Genomic DNA, 25,662 nt, shown 5'->3' with positions numbered 1-25,662 from the left:
AAAGTCACCATTGGGAAAGTCCAATAATTTACTAAAGAAAGAATTCATTTAATCTGAAAATCTGGCAGCACCAGCAGGATTTTCCATATCTTTATTGATCTGATAGTGGTGGGTGTTTGCTACAGAACAAAGATAATAATGGTGTTTGGGGGGGAAGGACCCCCCCACCTCCTTCCTTCCCCCCAGCCAGGGTGGTTTGTTCTGAACCAAAAAATGCTCTCTGCTCACCTGACTGGAAGCTCTTGGAAAGCCCATCCCAAAATCCCATGAAAACACTGCTGATCCTAATAACTCACTGGGAAGGCTGTCCCACTGTTTTTAACTGAGGAGCAGTGGTTTTCTCCTGTGTGTTGAGTAACTTTCTGTCTGCCTGGGTTCCCCAGAGTGTTCAGACTCCTCCTGCTCAGATGAAGGGTTGACAATTTTATTGTCACCAGCAAGTTCCTCCCTTCCCCTCTGTGAGTTCTTTGGAAGGGGCCATTGACTTGTTCAGAATCTTGTGAAAGTCTAGGTGAAACATATTTTCAGTCAAATAAGAGTCAACAACCAGGCCCCAGGGCAGTAAAGGATGCCTCAGTACCAGAGATTAAACAACCTTTACAAAGTTTAAATCAAATCACTTATTGATAAAATTAAATCAAATCCATGGAGTCTAGAAGAAAGATCCAGATAATTTGTTAGTGGATCAAAATTTTATTCTTCATGTTTTCCTTCTCAAGAACAGGCACTCATCTCTTCTGGAAATAATTTTCACTCTTCTACCCTTAATTCTTCTGTTCTGCTGTTTGCATGAATGGCAGAATTCTTCTGTTCTGCCTCCTGACAATCAGGAGGTGCCTGTTCCTCAAAGAGGGTTCTCATCATCCTGGAAGTGTTCCAAGGTAAAGCAGCCACTTCATTAAATACACAGTGGCTCTTCTTCTCCATGTCCTCTCTGCCTGCTCCAAACCAAACATTCCTGCTCAGCTGTAGTCTCTTTTTATTACTTTATGTTCAAGCTAATTCATGTTAGCTGTAGTGATGATGTGAGCAAATAACCACGTTTTTGTCAAAGGGGGATGCAGTTGAGCTGACAGCTGACTTTAACCTAAAGCTTTGGACATTTTTGCACATCCTGTGAACTCCCAGAAATGTCTGGAGCAGGTGATGGGAGTTTAGCTGCTCTCAACTGCTGCATGGTGCTGGAAATCGAGGCCTAAATATTTCCTGCTTTACCAGGAATCCTCTTTTGTTTCAGAACCAAATTCAGGTTCTGAGAGCTGGTGTTGAGTTATTAAATTTAGCCTGAAATTGTGGTTGATGGAAATTATTAACATAGTTTTATTAGTAGATAATTAGTTGTGCTAAGCAATATTTATAATAACAACTTGTTTTATATTTCTTTGTTTGGAGTTTTGGTGTTGTAGCAACATTCCCTCATTAATTCTGTTTATATTACCACTAAACCCTAATATTTTCTCCTTTTTCAGCAATGGTTACTTTGCTCAGCCTGCTGCCAGATTCCTTTTTGTCTTTTGCTTAATTATCCTGCTTTGACTGGATAAAAATTGCAATTACAGTTAGCCAAATATGAAAAATACATCTCCACTCATCTTCTAACTTTTGTATTTGCTTGAAGTTTTGAACAAATTTAATCAGAGTTCATTTGCACCTGCTTTGTGTTTGCTTTTCCCAAATACTCTGGCAGATGGGTTTATTGGTATTCAATAAGCATGCTGGCATCAAGTTTTCAACAAATACTTCAGAATATTTGCAGAAAAAGAAATTTTAACTTTGATTATCCATAGAGGGCTGTTAATAACACTTATTTTATGGTGAAGCAGAGTTACATAACTGTGTATTTACCCGAGACTGCTCCCAAACAAACTCCAATTCAGCTAAAGAATTTATCACAAAAAACATTGAGAGATTTGTTTCAGCAACTCAATCAGGGAGGTTGCAATGCTTCTTAACATCTTGCTGCTGCTTTTTTCTGCAATGCCCATCCAACAAAATATGGGTTTAGACTTATTTCATCACCCTCATGACAAAAACTGAAGTTACAGCACAGCTCTGCCTGGATTATTTTTTGTAATTTGTATTTGCTCGCACAAGCTGTGGTCTATATAGGTGAGCATTCACTGCTGAATAAAATGCAAACAGAACAGGGTCATAAACAAATCAGGAGAGTTTGGGCTTGTGAAATCTTCTCTCTCTTCCTCCGCAGTGAATTTTGCATTTCCCAGCTGGCCTGTGGGCGAGAAGGGGCTGGAGGTGCCCAGGGCCATGCCCAGCGCTGGGCGCTGTGTGCAGTGCCCTGGGCAGGTGCCCCACGCTGCCCTCCCTGCCCACAGAGGAGGGAATGGGGCACCCTCCCTCTGGGCAGCTGCAGGAGCATTCTGAAACGAGCAGGGCTTTTGGCTTTATTAATGATCAGCTCTTTATTAAAAAGATCAGCTGGGCAGGGGGCTCGACACGGAGCTCGCCCCCGCTATTGTGGCTTTTTCCTGGTAGCCGAAGGGGCTGAAGGCTGCAGAGTCTATCCCTGAGATGTCCATGGCACACTGGTAGCCGGAGGTGAGGAGGTGTGCAGTCTGTATCTGAAGTCTGGATCAGAAACTGTCCCCTCTCATTCCCTCCTAGCACATTGCTAGCTAATGGGTGAGGGGATGAGCCAGGATCTGTTGCTGAAGGCCAGCAGCTGCTATCCCTCTCCTTCCCTCCTGGTAACAGCAGGAAGAGTTGCTCCTTTGTTCCTGCTTCACACAGTCCAGTCCAGTCCAGTCCAGTCCAGCCCTCTGCAGGCTATGGTGACACAGACAAGGGATGTGGTTCCCTTTTCCCAAAACAGCACACCCATCCAGCCCCCTCCACTGTGCCCAGCCTTCCATTTAGGGGTGTTTTTCATCCCCAAAACCCCCTCCCATGATTCCACAGGTTCCTCTATTTGCATCCCAGTCCTAGAATGGTAGTGAGGGTGGGCAGGGATAGGTGATCCCCAGGAGCAGTTAGCTAATTAACATTTCAATATCAGTACTTAGCTCAAGCCAGCAGTGTTCCTGGATGTGGGAATCCAGAGCTTCCCTCTGGCTGCCCTGGCAGGTCTGGGACCCTGGCAGGGGTCAGGAGCCCCCCTGGACAGAGCCCCCAGAGACACTGTCTGTGATCTCTGTCCATGGAAAAGAGTTTTCAATCTTACAGGATGAATTACAAGCTCTGAGTGTTTGATATAAGTAATAATTAAGTGTAGGATGGGTGCAAAAGTAAAATTTTAGGATTCTAGATTAGGGGTTCAAAGGGGACAAGATGGAGGAAATTGGGTGTGCCTTGTCCTTTTTCTCCTTCTTCATGCCCTCCATGTTTCACTGTGGTGTTGGCATTTTTCTGTTGGTTCAGGCTGGGGACACACTGTCCAACGTAGGTGACAGATATTGGCACGTTATTGTAAATCCAGCACAGGTAGTTTGTGGTATTTAATGTTTGTAACATCCCACTGAGGGCAGAGCCCCACACGCTGCCCTGCAGGACAGAGCTGCGGCAGGGCAGCAGAACATGTTAGAGATAAACAGAATAAACAACCTTGAAACCAGCACAGACCAATTATGGCTTCTTTTTTAGCAACGAGGCAGAAAGACAGAGACTTTTTACAATCTAGGAATCATCAATAGCACAGATTCTGACAGGACACCAGTATTGCCATGGGAACCAGCAAGGCTGTTTTGGGGCAGATCAGCACAGCCCCAGCTAGCAGAGGGATTATCCCCCGTCCTCACTGCTGCTGCAGTCCCTTCCCAGCTCCCTGCAGTGCTGTCCCTGCTCTGACCAGCCACAGCCTCAGCCAGCAAGGGAGAAAAGTGGGAAGACTCCAGTGGCATTGATAGTAAAAGGGGGGGATTTAGGGTTAAAAGGAAAATTAAGCTTAGTAGGCCCTGAAAAAAAAAATAAATACCCTAGGTACATGAAGACCTTGCTAGAACAGCACCTGTGTAGCTAGTACATGATAAATGATATAATTGTTAGATATGATGATTGTTCAGTAATTAAATATAATTACTGTTTATTTGTAAGAATAATCATGAGAAACCGTGGTCAGGGGCCTAAGAAAGATCACGAGAAACTCAGAAACTCGTGCTTGAATAAAGTCCATGTATACAATAGAACAATATAAGTTTAATAATTAATATGTACGTTATATAAGGATAGAATATAAAATACGTTCAGCTTGAAAGCCATGTCAGAGTCAGATTTGGGTCTGTACCCGATTCCCAGAGCTCTCAATAAAAGCACCTGCAGATAACCATATCCTGTGATTCTGTGTGCTCCTGAACACTGACAACATCTGCCTTAGAAGAGGGAATTGTCCTGCCAGTTACGCCAGCTGGGCCTTTCCCTCTCTCACCTGAGTGTTTAAGAAAACAAAGTGTAGGATTTTAGTGTGTGTTTTTCAGTCTTCTTGCCTCATGACTTGTGAAGAACTCTTGGTCTGTTAACTGCTGTGGTTTCCCTTTGCTGTTGCTTTTATCCCTGTGTGGTGTGGTTTCACTCAAATCTGATCATTTCAGTGTCTTGGTTTGATTTTCCAATCTTCTGCTTGTTGATGCTGCCACCATTCACACTGAAATTAATGTAAGTTTTCTTTTTTCCCAGGGTGTTTACAGAGTACTCCAAATGTAGCCCAGCAGGATTCTGGTCTGAACTGAAATTAACTGTCATACATAGGATTTGTTTATCTCTTCACATCCCTCTGTCACAGATGTTTGTCCTTTGGCTTGTTCCTTTTTCTAATTATTTTTTTATTATATTTTGAAACACCTTCTGTCTAACCAATTTCTCCCCAAATCAAATAGTGCATTTCTTTCCCCTTCATCTACAGTGATTCCCCCAAACTGAATGTTATTTACTTCTGGTGGAAAGTGACCTTTACATGAATCTGTTTCAGATAGGAGGTGCATTTTGATGCTGTGCTGTAGCTTGTTCTTTTTGAGTTATAAATCCACATGTGCTATGCTGTGTGTTGATACACAGTGTGAGGTGAGGAGGGTGCAGCTCATTTTCCATGTTCATGCCCCAAAACTTCTTTCTGGGGTCACCACTAAATCACAGGTAGGTGATTGAAAACTCAGAGCGATACAAACAGAGCCACCCTGACCAAAACAATGTGACAGGCCACCAACAGCTCCTAGAGCATATAATTTCCTTATTTCCCAGCCAGTTTGTGGAAAGCAAATGCATGAAAATATATGAATTTCCCCAAATGACATCTCAGACAAGCATGGAAAGAAACTGAAATTGGGGCTGCTGGAGCTGTTTGCACCTTGAGCTTGTGTCTGAGCAGGCAGGGCTGAGGCACAGCTTGCAGGGTGTTGTGCTGCTGAGCCTCTGCCCTGCTGGGGCAGGCTGGGGCAGGGCAGGGCTGCAGACAGGCTCTGCAGCACAGACAGACTCTGGGAGCCTGCAGAACGCACCAGGGCAGGCGCAGACAGCCTGGCTTTGGGGAAGGCTGCTGCAGAATTGGTTCTGCAGGCTCTGTGTTGTCTCCCCCCCTCACACAGCCCCCCAAATAATCCGGCTAGCTCAGAGATAAGGGGCTGTGAGGGGAGGAATATCAGGAGAAGGGTAAAGGTATTCAAAAGAGGCTCTCACCCCAGGAGAAGTTGGTACAGCTCTCTTTATTCTGTGGTGTCCATGGGAGAGCGGGGCAAAAGAGAACGAACAGGAAATGTCAGGGGTCTATATGACTTTGGACAGGGTGGGCTTCCCTGGCTCTCCACCAATGCCATAGGGGTAGAGAGGAGGGTCCAGGGGTTATCTTGATCAGAGTCACAGGGTCCCAGGGAAGGGGCATAGAGTGCCCATGAGCTCACTGTTACAGCTCTGTTTGCAGTTTGCTGCTGCTGCACTTCTCCTTCATCCCCAGCTCTGGGCAGTGCTGCAGTCAGGAGGGATGGATGGAGAGGAGCAGAGAGCACCCAGGAGACAGCACAGGCACCTCTGCACAGTGAATGCAGGAGCTGTGGGACAACTCATCGATATGCAAGTGCAACTGCTGCAAATGCTGCCAACCCCACAGACATAAAGAAGATAATTTGACAGCATTAAGCAGAAAGCTCACACAGGGCTGGTGGCAGGGAAAAGCACTTTGATTCTTCAGTTGTCTGAGCTGTTCAGAGCAGTGTGGAACTTTCCTGCCAGGCCCAGGTGCTGTGCTGGGCTGCTGTAGCTGATTTCCCTCCTCACACACGTTCAGGTATCTCAGGCTGGCTTGTCCTGAGGTCACTGTGGCTTCAGGAATGGAGCTAATGGTGACCCAGTGGGTGAAATAATTCCTGCCTGCAGCCCAGGCAGCAGCTGGGTCTCCTCTTGCTCTGATGCTCTGACTGCTCTCTAAGTTGGGAGTGAGAAATAAACTGGGTGTGAGATGGGAACACAAATAATACACGTGTGAGGGAGATGGTTGAGTCCTTCTGGAGATGGAATAAGGTAGGACCTTGAATATTCTGTAGTTTTGCTTTGGACGGTGTTTAAAAAGTGAGAGGTTGAATTCAAGCGGGTTTGTGTTTCAAGACAAATCAATATGGAATCAATGGAATTGTTCAGGCAATCAAAGCTAATGCCCACAATATTTAAATCACAATTACAATAGGGAAGTTTTCTGAGAAGCACAAAAGAGAATTTCTTTTTCTGTCACTTCATTCTTCTAAATTAACATTTTTTTTCCTCCATTTGCATTGGAATTAAGTCTGTTAGCCTCATTTAGATAGATATTATTTTGGTAATGGTGAAAGTTTTCTGATTTTTTCATTCCTTTATTATGAGCCATGAAAAGTTTCCACTAGCAAGCAGCATGTGAAGTGTGAGGACAAGGGAATAATAGGGGAAGATACAGCTTCCTCCTTTCCAGCTACAGGATAATGGCTATCAGGGATCCTCTCCTTGAAAGTAGAAGTGAAATATGACTCTTAAAAGTAAGAATAAAAAAAAAAAAAATCAGTAATACATGTTTTCTGCTAGTCAGACTTTCCTAGTATCCTTTCCAGTGGGGAAATAAAGGAAAATGTTTTAATTATTTTGAATTCTCTTTACACAGAAAAACAACTGTGGAGAAAAATGTGAAGTGTTTCTCTGACAATTGGTTTTCTGTAGTGTACACAGCAGTAAAAATAGCTTAATTGTGTAATACTTTCCAGGAAATACATCTTTCAAATCCCCAAATCCCCTAGGTAGAGAAGGATGAGATTTTTTTCTAGTTTTATCCCACATTTCTCAACAGAAAACTCTTGGTCACCAGAATGCAGGGGATGCTTCACCTCTTGTGCTGTCCCTTGGCATGTCTAGGGGTGGACATTAATTTTGGTTCAAGCTTTCAATATTGATTAAAGCCTAATTTTTGCTGTGTGTCCCAGGTACTTGGTTCTTCCTCTGTTACCTGTGACTTGTCTTTTGCACATTGTCAGCAGAGTTTCCCTTTTGAGTAGCATGGGAAAGTCTGGAGCCTCAAAGACTCAGAGTAAAGAAAAAATCCGTGCTAAAACACATAAATATTAATTGAGGGCTCCCAACTTTGTTGAATGGGTTGAACTCTGGATCAGTCACTCCAAATTGAACTTAGAATTGCAACATACACTTTTTCCTTTTGATTATGGACTTAGAAAAATGGACTTTGGAAATGGATTTTGAACTTTGGAAAAATGGACTCCTTTCTTTCTTCACATGGATTCAAGATATCTGCATCTCTTTTTTCTTTTTTTTTTTTTTTTCTTAATAGAGAACACAGTTCTCAAAAACTAAGCCTAGAGATTATTGTCTTGAATAACCTTTTGATCTTGACTGGATCTCCTGCTAGGTTCTTGCTGGCTTTTATTTTAGCATCTCTGTAGGGCCCTAACCAGACCTTCTGCAGATCTGATGTATTGTATGATGATCTTTTATAATAATTTATCTCCTGACTGTTGCTACAATTATCTAAGTAATAATTTAGAGTTCCACAAGAGCCTGGGGACCATTAGGTTTGCAAAAAGAACTACCAGGTATAACTTCCCCTTGTTTTTTTTTTCCTTCTGTAGCTGATTAGTTGTATTGCATTGAGCCTTCAGGAATCTCGAGGCTGGCACAGATTTTTTTCCTTTTTTCTCTGCCCCTCTCATGATGTCACTCTGAAGTCCTTTTCCAGTCACTGTCCAGTGTGCCAAGGAACAAACCCAGTGATTTTGCAGGGAATGCTGAAATATTGTTTGTGTATTCACAGCTGGCAGTTCAGATCTGAGAGATTCACCTCTGACAAGTAAATATAAAGATTTAAAAAGGCTGGGGGGGCCTTCATCATTGGCAAGAAATACTTGTACATTATTTCATTTATTATCAAGATGTTACTGAGTCACAGGATAACTGGTGTGAAAACAACAACTTGTCTGGAATAGCATTGCTTAGATTGGGATTTTTCTGTATGTTTGAGGAGGCTTAGGGTTGTTATTCCACCCACTGTACCAGCATTTTATGCAGCAAAAATATATGTATTCTTAATATAGTTTTCTGGAGGAAATAATATAATATTCAGCAGTAGAACTGCTGAAATGCCAGAAAAGCCATGGTACCAGCACTCCTGGCATGGCAGAAGTTGCCTCATTCTGCAAATTGCAATTACTCGTGATGAACTGATGAACATTTTAGAGTAATATATGGAAAACATAGGTTTACATATATTTTTAAAATTCCTTCAGAATTAGTAACTGTATAAAAGAACTTTGAGAATGAATCCAGATTTTCCAAATCAGAGCTCAAAAAGGCACGTGAGGTGTTTGAATTGTTAACATTCAGTAACTGACTTTTCTTTAGGATGTATCCAAAGGAACTGATTCATTTAATTAAATACTGTGCTAATAATTACACTTGGAAATCTGATTGATTACAGAAAACAGCCCCAGCAGGTTTGAGAAGGCTCAGGTTGGTGCAGGAGCTGGGCTGAGGAAGGAGAGGTTTGCAGAAAGCTCTGTTCTCCTTTCTGGGGAGGAAATCTGTCACTTTTTATGTCTTTCACAGCCCAAGTTCAAAACTTGACAGCAATAACCTTCCAGCTGTATCTACATGAATTGGATGTTATGGCTTCAATGAAAGACAATCTTGTGTGAGATTCTTTTGGTTACATTTCAAAGATTTATTCAAACTATATGAGGTTTTGTAAGAACAAAGCATGAAAGATGATTTTTTTTCCAGGCCCTGGTTCAATAAAACCCAGAGGCTTAAGCATGTCATTGTGAGCCTGTGACTGGACCTGTGCACAGAAATGAAATCTTAACATCATCTTTACAACAGATATATTCTTATGGCTTGCCTAAAGAATGGCTTCAGAGAGCTAATTAGAGAGAGAGGTATTTTTTATGAGTTAAATGAAATCTCCTGCACAGAACTGGCATGGGATTCATGCAGGAGGTTTCTTTTGCCTGTCAATAATCTGTCCCCAAAATATTACAGAATAAATACTGTAGGAGAATACTCTCCAAAGTTACACAGTGTGTATTCTGTTTGTAAGCTTCATAATGAAGATATTTTTCTCTCCATTAGTTGATATTTTCAGTTTCCCAAGGAGTTCTGCAGGATATTAAGGGCAGAAAAGAGTCTTTGTCAGATCATATGAAACAGATCACGAGCGTGAAGTCTCTGAACTAACCTTTCTTCAAACAGCATTACTGCAGGTCAGCAAAGTTCAAGGATTCTTCAGATCAATCTTTTTCTGTTCATGTGCAAGAGAAATTTAGGACAGAGCTTATTGTTGTGAATAAGAAATATTCTTGGAATCTAAGCTGCCAGAATCTCCAAAGTGCACACTGTAAACATTTCACTGCCTCAGTGACAGCTAAGTGAGGATGCCTTGCTCATTATCCATAAAGAATATGTGGCACAGATGAGCCCAGAATGTAAATTTCTAAGGAAATGGAGAAAATATAATTCATTTTTCATGCAGAAATGTGAGATTTTTTCTTTTTCATGCTGAAAGGTTCATGGAAAATTAATTAGGAGAACTCTAACAAATATGTTGTATTGGTAGTGCTGTAAAAGTACTTTTCAACACCAAAGGAAATAAGGGAGGCTGCAATCATTGAGGTTAAATGGAAAACGGGAGGAGCAAACTGGCCCTCAATAGCAGCTGTTCATTATAGATTTATTAAAATAAATGCTAGAAATTAGCAGAAATGTAAAGAGGGAGATACAGTTTACTGCAGTGTGGTATGAAATGCAGTAACTGTGTTAAGATTCACCAGAGCTTCTGAAGATTTGTTAGCGTTTTGCAATACGCTGTCTGAAGGGAAGGGAGATGCTTGCACTCGGTGCATCTTTGTGAGCACTGTCACAGTGAAATGTCCGTGTGCACTTACCAAACTACAGCCATTTCAATGACACATTTCATTTTCCTGAGAGATGAGGCATCTGCTGCAGTGCAGGGAGAAACCTGCTTGTTTGCTGGCAGGAGAGTTGGGGCAGGCACGATTTAAGTGTCCCAAAACAACGAGAGGCTGGTTGGTATTTCTGGAGTCCTATCCATTATTTACAGTTACTAGGCTGTGAGGGTATTTGCAGCAATGTCACACTAACCTCCATGAATTCTTGATTGAGAAATAAAAAATTAACAATATGGACTGATGGGAACGCTGGTGGATAGAGACAAGTGGTTTTAGAGCAAGCACAACGCAGTGCTGGTAGCACAAACACACCCCCAACATCTCAGAGCAGCGTTCAGTGCTGCAGAACTTGCACACAGGATTCATCCCTGCCCTTCACACCTCCCCACACAGCTGGGACTGCAGAGGAGTTGGCTTTTCCTGCCATTTCTATATTTGCTGTGTTCTCTAAACTTCCCTCAGCCATGGAAATGAGATTCAGAGCAGCGTTTGAGCTGCAATTTCCCTTCAGCAGGTAATGTCACATTATCCTTTAGCTGCTGCTCCCCTGTGCCCCCTCCTTTTCTAGGCAGGGGTTGTTTCCCTGAGCCTGGCTCTGGGATTTGGGCTCCTGAGGAAAGCAGCAGAACTGGGTCCTGCTGAGGTGACAAACAGCCTGCAGCCAGGGAAATCACAGGGCAGGTGGCAGCCCCACTTTGTTAGCCCGTGGAATAATGATGATGATTAGTCAGAAGTACAAAAGTGAAAAGCAGAACTCTTGTGTGGTTTGTTTCTTAGTAACACCTGGAGTAGGAACTGCCTGTGATGCCAAGGCTTGTGCTGAGCATCACCAGCTTTAGGAAATATTTGTCTTGGACTGGGGTCCTGAGCCTGGGCTGCTCTCATACAGGGTTCATTTTTTGGCTGCTCCTGAAACATCACCAGTGAACTTCTCTCTAATTTAAAGCAGTCACTCCCCTCAGAACTAAAGAAATTTCAGGGTAAATAATGGAGCCAGGCTGGGATGGAACACATAAGTTCCATACAGTGCAAACAGCTGTGTGTTCCTGACCCTCTCTGGCTCTAATTTGGGGCACTATGTGAGGATGCTTTTGTGTTCTTTTTATTTCCAAACAGCAACTTCCACTAAAATCTCTTTCAAGTGGAACTGAATTTACTTTTATTTTATATTGACATGATTTCTCTCTCCAGAATCTGGTTGTAGGTATTTTTTTGCTGGCTTATCACTTTGAACTCATGGAGCCCTGTAATGTTCCCTTGGTCCAAGCAGAAGGATCTGGCTCAAGGTTCATAAGCAGGAGAGTTTTCATCTGCTTTGAAAGGGGTTTTCAACAAAACCTGGTTTAGAATTAGAGCCTTCTGATCAAGAGTGTTTAAGGGGTACATTGTAATTGGAAAGCATTTGCATGGACTTCTTAATTATTTTTAATCACTCACTGTACATAAATCCTGGACTAGAGAGCTTAAAGGAAAGCTGATTTATTTTTGAATATTTTTTGCACAGGGAAGATTCCAAAAGACAAAGCTATTTCTGCAGGACCCTTGAGGGACACTACTTGTTACTGCATTTAATTACATTGCTTAGATTTAAGTTCTGGAATGTGCAGAATATTATCTGTACATTATCCTGCTTTTAACCACACCTTTAAAGTCAGAGGATCCTCTCCTGAAGAGAATAGGTGTTGCTTAATGACATGTTATGCTTCCTAATTTAAGGCTTTCAGTAGTGCCCGTGTTTAAAGTATTTTACATAATTCATTGCACTATTTTCTTCCTGCCCTAGGAAATGATAAGCATCTCTTGCTGTGATCTTTCACTCCAAGGATTAAGACTCTTTTCATATTCATAAATGTGAGGAATTCTAATAGCTGGTGTGTCAGTGAGCTCTGGGTGATGGTCAGAAGGGGTAGGGAGCTGTGAGGGTGGCTCCAGCAGCACTGAGGTTGTGCTGAGGGAGGATTTCTAGGGGACATTTCAGATCTGTTTGTCCCAGCTCACAGGGATGAAGGTTTGCAGCATTAAACACAGCCAGGAGACAGGTATAAACCTGCTAATGATGAGAAATCAGGAGTGAAGGATTTGAATAGCTTACATCTGCCTTTGAGACTGAGTGATCCATCTCTTACTTTGTATGCCTCTCAGTACTGAAGCAACAGCAGCTGTAGCTTAGCTACAGATGAGACTTTCTCTTAGGAAATGCTTCTGTTAAGGGCTTTTTACAGTCCTGTCACAGTTTAAATGGACTTTCAAGCTGTGCTGATGTTAAGTCCCCTGTTTGGGGCCGGGCTGATGGAAGAATTGCTATCCATTTCCAGCTACACTGACTGTCGTGTTGTCAGAAGTTCCATATTTTAAAATAGGACTCAAAATTCTGAATGGTCTGACACATGGCACTTATGTAGCTAACTCTTAGGGCACTGATGCCTTTTGTGTAATTCAGTTTGCAGCAATAGCTGCCAAATATAGTAAAATTCCTTTAAAGGAAGTACTTTAGGTAGTTAAAACTTAACAATACTGACCACAAATCTTAAACTTCCCCACAGGTAAAGGGGCTGTGCCTTGCTTTATCCTGGAGAAGTATCTCCTTCATCCTGCTGATCTATTCCCTTTTTTAATGCTTTAAATGTATTGCTGCTATGAGGTTATTAATAAAAAAGTGTTTATTTTAGTTTAAACATCAAACTACCCCAGTTCTGCTCCCTCCCAGTTATGAGGCTGCTGCTTTCCCTGCTGACTGGAATCTTTGGGAATGGCTGTGCCTTCCTCCTGTGCTGTTTAGCATGAGAATCTCACACCAGGTTAACAGAGCTATGGATATGCACCCTCAGCTCTGAGTCCTCCCAGCAAAAAGATGGAAAAATACTTGATTATTTCTACCTCGGTGTAACAGAGCAACCTGAACTGGAGATACACTCAAGCTGTGAATGTCAGGGATAAATAGGCAGCTTACAAATGGCATTGAAAACTGTCTGTGCTGCTGAGAGGGAAAAAGATTTGGTTTCTTATTGTTCTGCTGGCTTTGGGTTGATTTTTAGAAAAGAGAAAAGTGGCGTGTTGTGATGAGGATGATACGCAGCGATGGCTTTGCAGAGTGCAGCTCTTTTCTTCAAACACTTACCTTTTAAACTGAATTTCTTAGGCTGGGCTGCCTGGTTTTGCTCAGCTGGTGCAATGACAGCCAGGAGCAGCTCTGTCCTCGTGCAGCACGGGCTGGTGGCATTAATGTGTCAACATCTGCTCGCTACAGCAGAGGTACCACGACCTTGCTGTATCATCATTAATTTCCCCAAAACAAACCAGCCAGAACTAGTGCTGGTAGAAACAATTTGGAGAACATCAGCACATAGTCAAACTTGTTTAGTCTTTGGCATTGATGGAGGGGTTGTTGCTTTTGTGGCCAAAACTCGTCAGGACCATGAAGGCAGGGCCTTGCTTTGCCCAGGGGCTGGGGACACGCTCGTCCCACCAGAAAATCATCCCTGAGAAAGGTGGGGATGAGCATCCCAGCCTGAGAGGACCTTGGCTGACTTCACAGGCTGTGTTTTAATCAGAAAACAGCATGGGAACGCTGGCAAAGAGCTCTGTCTTCATTTCTGTGCCTCACGGCCTCCAGCACAGATGGAGAAATGATGAAGGAGGAACGTGTGCCCCTGGGATGTGGGAGTTTGTGATTGTACCAGGCCAGACCTTCAGCCCCTGGCCCTGGGGACAACAGAGCCCTGCCTGTGCCTGTCACTTCAGGACCTGGCCCACACTTTGTGTGTGGTCCCATTGCTGTCCCTCACAGCCACCCCAGCTCCAAACACCCCCGTGAGAACCGGGAGCTGCTGAACCCAGGGGCACGTTGTGTTCTTAAAAGGATTTATCTGGGAGGGGATCTCTGCTGCCTAGAGATGGTGGCAGGGCTCAGAGGCCACTGTTGCCCATGGCTAGTGGCCCTGGGGTGGCTCTTGGGGAGTGGAACACCCTGGGCCACCACACTGGCCAGTCTGGCTGCCCAGCTCCTGCCAGGGCTGCTCCCCACACGTGTGGGACTCTGAGCTACCCTGAGCATCAGGCACAGAGAGAACCCTTTGTGCATTTAAACTCCTTCCCAGAACGGGTTTAAATGAAGGTAAATCCTTCCTTAGCCTCGGGTTTGGCAACAGTTTAAATTTAAGGCAGTTATAGAGGTATAATTGAATTGCTTTGTCCCACAAGCTCTAATGATGGCAAATCAGATATATTTGTATAAAAATGAATTATTTATTAAGACAAATGAACAGACAAAAGATAACAGATGGAAGATCTTAATCAAAATTACTTCCTATATGGCATAAAACTAAAAAAAAAAAAGATGATTAGAACATCATAAAACAGTGCACGATGTCAAGGTACTTATATTAAAGCTGGCAAAAGAAATGGTATGGATTAGGAGTTGAATGTAAGTTACCACCAAAATAATGATAATGTACAGATTCCCTCACTTAACCCCAGCGTAGTAACCATGGAGTAGGCATCCCTACTCATGGGAGAAACTCCACACTTTTCCAGGAAAATGCATGGAAGATTTCTACTTTGTGAAAGGTTGGTGTGGCTTCTATGGTTGTAAAGTGGATGTTTGTCAGTCAGAAATCCAGTTTACTTTGCCAGATGTCCCTTAAAACCAATATGTTCATTGGCACCTGGGAGATGCCAACCCAGTGCTAAGCCCATGGCATCGAAATAACTCCCTGTGAGAGATCTTGTCCAGTTTGGGTTATCTGAGTGCTTAATAAAGAACAGAGGAGATTTTACAGGGGTTAGGATGTCCTGTTGATGGTGGTGGCTGCTGGCAGCATCACCTTCCTGTTGATGCCTTAGGATTTGGCTTTTATATTTTTCAGATCCTGTAGAGCTTTGGTGTACAGCCCTAAAACTCCATGGCCTGTCAGCCACTGTTCTCCTGTTTTATTCAGACAAAATTCCTCTCTAGGCCTGAAACTCAAGGACACCTCACTGTCTCAGGCCCCAAAAAGTACAAACAAAAGTGAGCTGGGGGAGAGCAAACTGAGTATAAATGACTTCATTAGCTGAAGCTGTAATTGGAGGATTAACCCCTGATGTGTCAATGGACCAAACTCATGACTGTGTGAAAAACTCGTGTCCATTGTCCATCCTGGCTGCAGCCTCTGGGAGGCTCCTGACTGCCCAAGGTGCATCTGTTGGAAGCCTTTAATAAATATCTGCTTTTATTCTCTTAATCTTATCCAGCCTCTGTTCCAGGTGGCCACTTCAGGGCATCAGCATGACCTGGGCAGAGCTGGGAGATGTCTCAGCTCTGGCAGTGCCAGTTCCCAGCTCCTGTTCCCCGACAAAGGTGACAGCAGCCAAATGTCCAGGGTGTCCCCTGCCATGGGCACTGCCCCTGCTCTGCTCAGCACCCCAGGGCAGGGGCACGGGGCACAGGGCAGCAGCCCAAATTCACCACAGCGCTGCAGGTTTGCAGGAGTGAGCGCTGCTGGGGCTGGAGGTCTCTGCTAATGCAGCTCCTGGGTGGAGTTGGTGCCCCTCTGACCCGGTGTTTGGGAGGCTGATGCTGTGTGAACGCCTGGCTGCTGCACAGGAAGGATGGGGATGCAATTTTCGGGGCTAATGATTGTGCTGACCTGATGTCCTCACACAGCTGCTTTCTATTACTGTCGCTTAAGTGGGCCAGGGGAGGCTCAGGGGACTGGCTCTCTGTAATGAGCTGGCTGTGCAATTACAGCACTTACTACGGGACACCGGGGCTAAATCTAGCTCATTTTTGCTTCATCATCTATTTTTATATTATTCTGGCATTATGTGGGCATCCCGAAAAATGTGAGTTTATTGCTCCTGGGTGAAATGGATAGTGCTGCTGAGTGTGGTGAGGGAATTGTTTCATTGCTGCCTTTTCACTCTGTCCGCTTGCCTTGCAAAATTATTGACACGTGAAAAAAAAAAAATCACCAGAGATCTTTTTGTTTATATTTATATTCCAGTTGATGTTTTTTTCTTTGCTGAATTAAGCAGGGACCATTAATGTCATTTTTACCACAGAAAAGCTGTAGTGGCTCAACAGTTTACTTCAAAATGCTTTGTTTACATTGAATTTCAGATTTAGTTTTTTGCAGTTGCATTCTGGAGCATGAATTTCTACCATCTAATAAGTGTGAAATCCTGCTTTTGCTGACTTCTAGAAATGGCCAAAATTATCATAGGCAGCAGTGCATGTGGATATTTTGCTAAAGGCATGGATAAAGTAGGTTTAGTTTACTTTTAAGAGGACAGCAAAGAAAGATCATACCTATTATTGCATACAAAACCTGTGTATTTTTTGTGCCTAACTTGTTGTGTATTGATGTTTTCTCTTATTACCTCATTATAAGAGTATTGAAATTTATTCCCTGTATTAAAGAGGAGCCAATTGACAAGTTCTGGGCAGGTCAGTTTGCTTTGTAAAAGTGAGTTCCAGTTTCAAAGACACAACCATGTTGTTCTCCAACTGTTTTGTACCAGGCACGCAAATAGACAGAATCTTTCATGAAAATCATAGTATTAGTTAGTTAGAACAAGTGTTTCAGGGTTTGTTTTCCTTTTATTTATTTATTTTAGAGAGTTTATTTGGTTATACTACAGAAATTTTTAAAAAGATATTATGACTGAGACTTCATACATTAAGTGAACTATCCATGATAACTACTCCACATTTTGCAGATTGATTTATTGAGCCCATTTAAATTAAAGACCTTAAACAGCATTAATTAAGCATCACAAATACTACTAGGATGTAGTTAAGAGCAGATATATTTTTCACCAACTGCTGAAGTCATTGCCTGTAGACTTACTGAGTTAACATAAATTTGAAGTAACCTAATGCTGTTATCCATAGCAGTAAATAAACTGAGCAAAATTTAATTAAAGATACATATCTATGAAATAGGAGTCTTGATTCCCCCTGTTCTCCCTTCAGCATATTCCATTCATGTATGCCTTTAATAGATTGGATTTTTTTACTGGGCACTTATGTGTAACAGCCATAGGTTGTTTTTTTTAGCCTTGTGGAAGTCCCAGGGAGCTGATCCTGCAGGATACCCCAGGAATTTATCACTTGTGCTTTCAGGGGCAAGTACTGAAGAGCAGCTTTTACTCTCACAGCTTCTGTGGGGCCCAGGACTTTGTTTTTAAAAATTTAAAATTGTTTTTTAAAAATGTAGGTGTTCATTTTCATGTCCCAGGCAAAAATCCATCTGAGAGTTTTCTTTTCTAGAAAGTCTGTTTGACTATCTTTTTTATATTGTCAAAAGAGGAGTTGCTATAAATAAACCCCTTAAATCCTTCACAGACAGTTTTAAAAGAATATCCAGGGTGTTAATTAAGAAAAATAGTTTTAGTTTAGAACTTTATTTGAGCATTAGTCAGAACAAGGGTAAGAACACAAATGAAAAAGCCCAGCTGTGATGAGTTAACATTTTTGGGTCAAGTCCCACCTTCCTGACACTCAGGAGCTTTGGTGACCATCAAGGATCAGGTTTATAAAGGGTCATATAGGGCTTCTTGGTAGTCTTAGGTAGGAGTGGGGATGTAAAAGTTAATTTGGCTTTACTGTACAGAATTGCTTTTAGAAATCAAGAAGGGCGTGAATGGAAACTGATGAATGAGCAAGAATTGCTTTAGCAAGAAGGTGAGCTCTCTTGCATGCATATTTTTCTATGCTTTTGATAGGGAGATTTAAATACATTTAAAGAACAATTTAGATTTATAGCTATATTTATCATGATTACTTCACTAAATTTGGCAAGATGCATTAGAATTCCATGTTTCAAAGGCCCGGTGCTTTAGGAAGTGAAATATTACAATATGGTTTGGCTTATTTTTCTAATTTTGTCAACACTAAAAGTGCCAGACAGTACATTGTAATATTCCTAAAGGCTTGTTGGTTGGTTTGGTGTTATCTTTTTTCTTTCTCCTGTTCCCCTGCTGTTGTTTATCACAGCAAAGCAGTGAGATTATAGGTAATTGTTCACATCATGGAGTCAGAGCTAGTGAAGAACACGTTTCAGCACAGGGCTGGTTTCTTTGCACCCCGTCTGTCTTGGTTTGAACAGACAGGTGTCTGCTAAGGAAAGCAGGAGCCTCCCCTGAAAAGGAAAATGTAAACCCCCTCCCTGTGAATTATTGTAATTTTGAAATTCAGGGGCTCTCAGTCAAAGATATGGGAATAGGAATAACAGTTCTTTATTAGGGGAGAAAATAAAAATAAAAATGCAGTAATACAAAACAACACTGCCAGAGTCAGAACAGGCTCTGGCATCCTGTGGGTCAGGGAGGTGGCAGCAGTCCCATCCCAGGGTGGCTCAGCCCTCCTGCAGTGCCAGCTGTGCTTCTGCTGGAGCAGGATCCTGCACAAGGGGGGAGTTTTCCTCTGGAGCTCCAGGGCTGGGGGAGATGGGCCTGGGCTCCTCTGGGAATGCAGTGGGGAAGAAAGCTGCTCCTCTGGGAATGCAGTGGGGAAGAAAGTTGCTTCTCTGGGAATGCAGTGGGAAGAAAGCTGCTCCTCTGGGAATGCAGTGGGGAAGAAAGCTGCTCCTCTGGGAATGCAGTGGGGAAGAAAGCTGCTCCTCTGGGAATGCAGTGGGGAAGAAAGCTGCTCCTCTGGGAATGCAGTGGGAACAAAGCTGCTCCTCTGGGAATGCAGTGGGCAAAGGCTGCTGTGGTGTCCCAAAAGCTCAGATTGTATCCAGGTAGGAATGCTCGGCTCCTCCCCTGGGCAGAGCATCTCCCCATGGATGATGGAATTTTCTCAGCCATGCAGGGACACTCAGTGGCCATGGACAGAAGATAATTAATAATTAATGGCCCATGAACAGAAGAGATCTCCTGGAGGGAGGATTGGCTGTGGGAGGGATAAAGAAAACTGCCCAATGAACAGCAGATAATGCCCCATCTCTGACAGATGGTGATAGAATGCACACCCCCAGACACATCTTACAGCTCAGGACACTGCCATGAAACAGCTCCCAGAGCTCAGGTTCTACTCAGTGGCCTGGACTGGGAGCCACAATCAGAAATCTGCTCTGAACCCTGAGGAGCCAGGCTGGTGACAGCTCCAGGCTGACAAAAGCTGGAAGAAGCCAGTGGGCAATCAGTCTCCCATCCCTCCCAACCCACAGGTGGATTCCCAATTTAATAAAAGGTTGCAGCACTGTGCTTATCAAATTGTGATTTTTTTAATCCTGCCTGAGCTCAGTGAGACAAATTTTAAAGGTAGAATTTCCCATTTGTTCAGATAAATGCCAGGACATCCATGAGACCTTGTCAAGCCTCTGCCCCTGATCTCAGCAGTGCAAATCTTGCTGAGTTCCCTTGCAGGGTGTTACTGCAGCAGGTTCAAGAGTAGTTAGGCAATGGAGGTGTTTGTCTCCAGGACTGTCTGTCAGATATTTTGTGTCTAAAAAATAAATAAAATTAATTCTGTCTTGGCATTAACAATTCCAATTCCATTAACACTAATTCTAGGTTTGTATCTTTTCTTTATGTTTAAAATCCTCTATGCCTGATATTCCAAATATTCTAAAGTTCAAACTGCCAATGATTGGGTTTTTTTAGCTTATTTTAAATGTTTATTTGCAGCATGGTTTTTCCTAGTCCTGGCCTCATTTTTTTTCAATCCTCTCTCTCTTTCCATAGGAACCTGGGAAGGGGGAAAGATATTAAAGATAAAAAACTGGTTTTATTTTTTTAAATGTTCAAGATTCAGATTGAAGTGAGAAGGTTAAAAAATTCAGAAAATGCCTTTCTTAGAAAAATCAGTGCCAGAAAAAGGGCTTCATACATGTGTAAATTGGGAGAATTCAGTAAAATTATTACTCATCTTCAGGTACAGAATAGATGAGAATCATGGCTCAAAACATGTACCTTGCAATTTTTTTCCTCTTTTTTTTTTTTTTCTTTGAGCTTTAACACAGGGAATTTCTTGTACTTTTAATACAAAATTGATACTAAGTATTATGTTTGATGAGCTTTCTTTGTTCAAGAAGGTTTCCTTTAATTCTTTCTGATAAGGTGTTGTCTTGAGATATGTAACAAAGAGCAGCTATTTGCTTCCTGATTTAGAATAGCAAATACTGTCCTCTGCTCATTCTGGAGAGAGGAACTATGCATGCATCTCAAGATGAGACCATCCTAAATGCTAAAAGCAGTAAAGATAGTTTAAAAGACTTTACTTATTTCTGCACTTTTATCACCATGTCTATGTTTTTGTCAGCATTTGCAGGATTCCTCATGTAGAATGGGAAGTTCTGCATTGAGTACAAGTCCCAGGAATAGAAAAAAGCCATTTTTAAAAGATGTTTTCTGTCAAGCATGTCTAGCTGGTAGCACCGGAAGAATAAATTGCATCTTGCTTGGGAAAGTGACATAAACCCAGGGTTTTGTTATGTCACAGGGGGATTATGGTGAGAGAGAGACAAGGATCCCCCACCTGAGCCGTAATTCCTCCTGGTGAGATTGCTGTGGGCATAAAATGTCACGGGGTGAACAGCAGGAGAGAGGAAATGATGATCCCTCACAGAAATCACAGGGCAGAGCAGTGGATTATTGCAGGAGGTGATCTGCAAAGGGGACTGAGGTCAGCTCATGGTGACACACCTTGTCTCAGCCCAGCTCTCTGCTCAGCCCACTCCCACCTTCTGGATTAATTATTTTATCATGGACACATCTCTCCAGGTGCTTCCTGACCCAGGATTGCCTGGGGTGGGGGTGAATAAATTTGCTTTGTGTCATTTTGGGGTTTTTTGGGGATTTTTTTTAGTATTTTTTGTGCTATATTGAGGAATTTTTTAGGATTTTTTTTGGCTATTTCTGGGATTTTTTTTCAAGATTTTTGGGAATTTTTTTAAGATTTTTTAAAAATTGTGTTGGATTTTTTTTTTGAGGATTTTTTTTTTGATTTTTCAGGATTTTTGTGGTTTTTTTTTTTTTTTTTTTGTGGATTTTTTTGGGTTATTTTGGCTGTTCCAATGGGGTTGTTGGGGTTCCCAATGGGATTTTTGGGGGTGTTTGGGCCCTGCTGCACCTGTGGCTTGGCTGCAGATCTTAGCTCTGCTTAAGGAGCTGGAGAGATGGCAGTGCCTTCTCAGAGGATTTAATTGAGTGATCACACTGTGACACACAGCCACTTTCTCAAAAGCATCAGCAAAGGATGGCTTGGAACTGCAATTCTTTGTCATACCCATTACACTGCTCCCATGTCTTCATTCACTGCTCCTCAAACGTGACAGGAGACACAGGTGCTGGGCTAGAAATTACAAGTTTCAGGAACGGGGGTAGAAGTGAGGGGGAGGAAGAAATCAGTCACACAGATAGAATGATAATTCACTGCGTTAAGACACAAACTTAAATAAAAATCACTGTTAAACTTTTAGATAATTGTCAGGTCTTCACTGACTAACAATAGTCAGCCCATTAATTTAATGAGTGTTATTTGACCCATAATATTAAATGAATGTTGTTTGCTGTTTATTAATTAAACATTAGCTTGAGGAATGCCATTATTTTAAGTAGAAACACTCCATCTTTGTCTCCATTGGTGTAGTGGTGAGTATACTATCAAAGATCCCAATCCCTCTGGAGTTCCCAGAATAACTCAGGTTATGTTTGTGTCCCTGTGTCCAGCCTGGGTGCAGATGTTCTCTCAGCTGTGTGGCTCGGGCTGCTGCAGCATTTCAGCAGAACTCTGGTGTGAAAGCCTGGCACCCTGACCTGCTGTACCAGGGTCAGCTGCTGCTGCTGCACTGCTCGACACAAAGCTCCTCTTAGCAGTGTCACTGTGTTATTTGTCATTTTGTTTGATAATTTTTCATTAGTATGCTCGGCCTAAGAATGTGCTAATGGAATTTGATAAAAATGTAAAGCTGGGATGAATTGCTAACACAGACTGTGTTATCCAGGAAGAGATGGATGGGCTTGCAGACTGAAATAAAAGTGAATTAATGTTAGTAATACCAAGGAAAAGGTCATGATTCTAAGAACTAACTGGAATTCAACTGCTGAGCAGGTTTTTATCAGACGATAACTTGGAGAAGAAAGATGGGGACATAATGTGTCCAGTGGTCAGGTGACTGCAAAGCACCAGGAAGGTACAAAAATATAAAAGAGAAATACGGTCTTTGGACATGTAAGGTGAATTATTTAAATAGAAAAGTAATTGCCTTGCATTTGCATTAGTGAGTCCTGGCTGGAATAGTCACATTGTGCAGTTCTATTCACATTTTTTGCAAAGCTGATAGAGGGAGAAGATAGGCACCTTTGACAGAGGGTTTAGAGCAGGATTTATGGCAGCTTCAGGAAGCTCCACTCCAAATTCTGGTGGTTTAAGACAGGTTTTTGATATATCCTCTACAATACGTGCTTTTAGTCATTTGCCTCCAAGAAAGATGTAATTAAATTAATAGAAGTGGAGTGTAACTCTATGAGTCTATTAGTAGAAAGACTTTTTTGTGAGGGGATGGTACCAGAGTGACCAAAGGGAATGCCAGCAGGGAATGGATGGGATGGGTTTTTGTACGGTTTATTCTGGAAAGGAAAAATAACTGGTAACACTAAAAAATATTGATGAAGAGGATTAACAGCAACAACAAAACAGGTGATAGGTTGTTTGTAAATAAATAGAATTTAAATAAGGTCAGTTGTGCTCGTGTGAGAGAAATTCTTGAACAGCTTCAAAAATCCCATTAGTGACAAAAATACACATTTCAAATAGAGCTGAACCTGGGTTTGAATCAGGTTAAATTAAATAACTGTTTGTGATTGCAGGTGCCGTGTTGTGATGTAACAGGAGTTCATTTCCATTCCAAAATTCCTTTGAAATAAGTTTTTGATGAAACCACAGATGTCTTCCATTGAACAGCAGCTCTGCACATAAATTGTCTCCTCTGCTGTGCAGGCTGAGCTCTGTTCAATAAACTGCTCTCCTCCGCCTTCCCTCAGCCAGGGTCATGGCTGGGCACTCCTCCTCCTGCTCCTTGGAGCTTGGGAGAACTGGTCATGTCCTTTAGAAGTGATGATTAACACCAATATAAAGGAAGATCTATTCTCCAGGAGACAGAATTATAGCTGGGTGTCAGTCTGAAATTTGTGAGGAGATTATTAAAGGCTTTTCAACCTAGTACAGTGGTGACAATATTGTGACATAAAGTTCTAACAAAGATTTTTTGTCTTACAACATGGTTAAACAGCCTTCAGAGTCTAATATGAGCTTATTAACTTCGTGTCTGTTGTTTGACCTATAGCAGTGTATATGTGTCTTAAGATGTTTAAGCTGCTTTAGGATAGATGATGAATTTCTCTGTACTGCCAGCAGTGGGTTTTGTGCAGTTTTTCATAGCAGTTGACTTTGTGTCTCCGTGGTGTTAGACACTGACCTGAACTGAGCTCAGTGTGACCCTGGAGGGACAGAGAACTCAGTGATGTTTGTGCTTCAGGGCAGCTTTGGCTGCTGGAAGTCAGCCCTGGAGCTCCCAGGTGTCCAAACCCCGGGCACCTGTGCCCAACAGACTGTCCCCAGTGAGAAAGATCAGGCAAAACTTCCTTTTTTTGTTACACTCCACATAGGACGTGGCCTTCAGACTGTGTTGCTTCTTCCTCTGTGGAGCTGAACTCTTTTCAGTGTATCCTGGGAATTGTGTCTGGGTTGGAAAGCTTATGGTTGCATTGCTCATCATCAACAAAATAAAAATAGTAAAAAGAGAAACATATTTTCCCAGTTCTCTTTTGGTGTATTTCTTGGATTTTTACCCAATATTCCTGAATTTTACTGCTTTAATGTATCCCTGCTTTTGCCTTCTGATGTGCATGAGAGATGAATAGTCTCAGTGTGAAAGACAGTTCTCTTCAGTTCTGTTCCCTCAAGCCATCAGAACCAATTGATGTCAGTCACCTCAAAAGCCAATTAATCCCACTCCTGTTTTGTTGGATCAATACTAATGCATTTTTCCTGTAATTTTCAGGTTTTGACATCGCTGGATGCCAGCAAAGCTGAGGTAGGAAATTCTGTCTTGTACTGGTGGAATGTTAAATAGCTGTCTGTGCTGCTGATAGAGGGGCCAGCTTGCTTACAATTTTGGGGTGAAAGTTTAAGTTACTTCAGGATGGCATTTCTGCTGCTTCTAGTGCTTAACAAGCCAATCTTTGGAAATCTGGTCATGGTCTAACAATATATAAGCTCATAAAGCCCTTCTAAGAAAGTTTTGCCATTGTGCATGTCTTTCTGAAGGTTTCCATGGCACCAAAAGCACACAATTCAGAGGTTTGTTCAGTGTGTGTTTTATTTCCCACCCCCAGAAGATGCAAGCTGACCTTGCCCTGTGCCCTTCCATTTTTCTGCTTTGCTCCTCAGCCAAGCAGGCTTGTACCTGCTGCAGAGGTGGTTCTGGGGGTTGGCACGTGTTCTGTCACCTCCACACCTGCTCTGCCTTGCTCTTCTTGTACCATATGCCACGAGCTGCTGGAACAGGCTGGAGCATGAAAGAGCAGTTGGATTTTGTGCCGAGCTCTCATTGAATTCTGGAGTGCCATCGGCGGTGTCGCACGTCAGGTGCTTGACATTGCTGCAGGTTAGCTTGATCCTTTTGGGCTCACATTTATTTTGTCAGCTTTCCTCTTGATGTGTGAGTATTTCTGAATGGTCTGAAGGTGTTCTTAGAGGTGAAAATATCCTGATTATTGGAGTACGTTTGGAATAACCGACTGCTAAAGCAGAAGGAGTCCTTTGTGAGCACAAACATGTTTGACTGCATCTGCCTGTCCTGAACAAGTCACTGCACTCGTAATAACTGGCAGATATTTTAATTTGGTGCCCAGTGCCTGAGTCATTTATTTATAACATCAATTGGAAGCTCAGAGTGTTCCCCTATGAAACCCTTCTCGGACTCACAGCAGGGAATTTGTGTTGTGCTCCAAAGCTCATGTATAACTCTGAAAAAAATCTGTAGGTGACTCTAACTGCTGGATAAATTTTTAATATGAACCTTTGGTAAATTAAATTGCATTATTAAAGAGAATAGATAAACCGTGCTAGTTAATTTAAAGAATAAGAACATGAGTTCACTTGCATACTGCAAAAGAATGAGATCGTTCATTTTTATTTAGATTGAAACTGTAATATCAGTGTTCAATTTAGCTGGTCTGATTCAATTGCATACTTGGCTTGTCTCAGGGAGTTTCAGGAGTAGGATTTGTATCTGTTTTTTTCACTGTTGCACTGTTCAAATGTTTGGTGCTGTTCTAACAAGAGCCCATTAATAGT

At 42.3% G+C, this 25,662-nt stretch overlaps 1 protein-coding gene across 5 annotated transcripts in view; it reads left to right on the top strand.

Annotated features, from left to right (window-relative positions):
- The window catches only part of RBFOX1 (RNA binding fox-1 homolog 1), a 1,140,648-nt gene that overhangs the window by 246,372 nt on the left and 868,614 nt on the right, over positions 1 to 25,662 (top strand). For all 5 annotated transcript variants that reach the window (XM_030284820.4, XM_030284819.4, XM_030284817.4 and 2 more), the window contains exon 3: positions 24,365 to 24,397. In XM_030284820.4, the coding sequence (XP_030140680.1) occupies positions 24,365 to 24,397 (33 nt within the window). The remainder of the gene's footprint in view (positions 1 to 24,364; positions 24,398 to 25,662) is intronic.

The sequence above is a fragment of the Taeniopygia guttata genome, chromosome 14 (assembly GCF_048771995.1).
Source record: "Taeniopygia guttata chromosome 14, bTaeGut7.mat, whole genome shotgun sequence".
Lineage (NCBI taxonomy): Eukaryota > Metazoa > Chordata > Aves > Passeriformes > Estrildidae > Taeniopygia > Taeniopygia guttata.
Note: the sequence above shows the minus strand (reverse complement) of the source record. Positions and strands in the feature narration are given on the sequence as shown.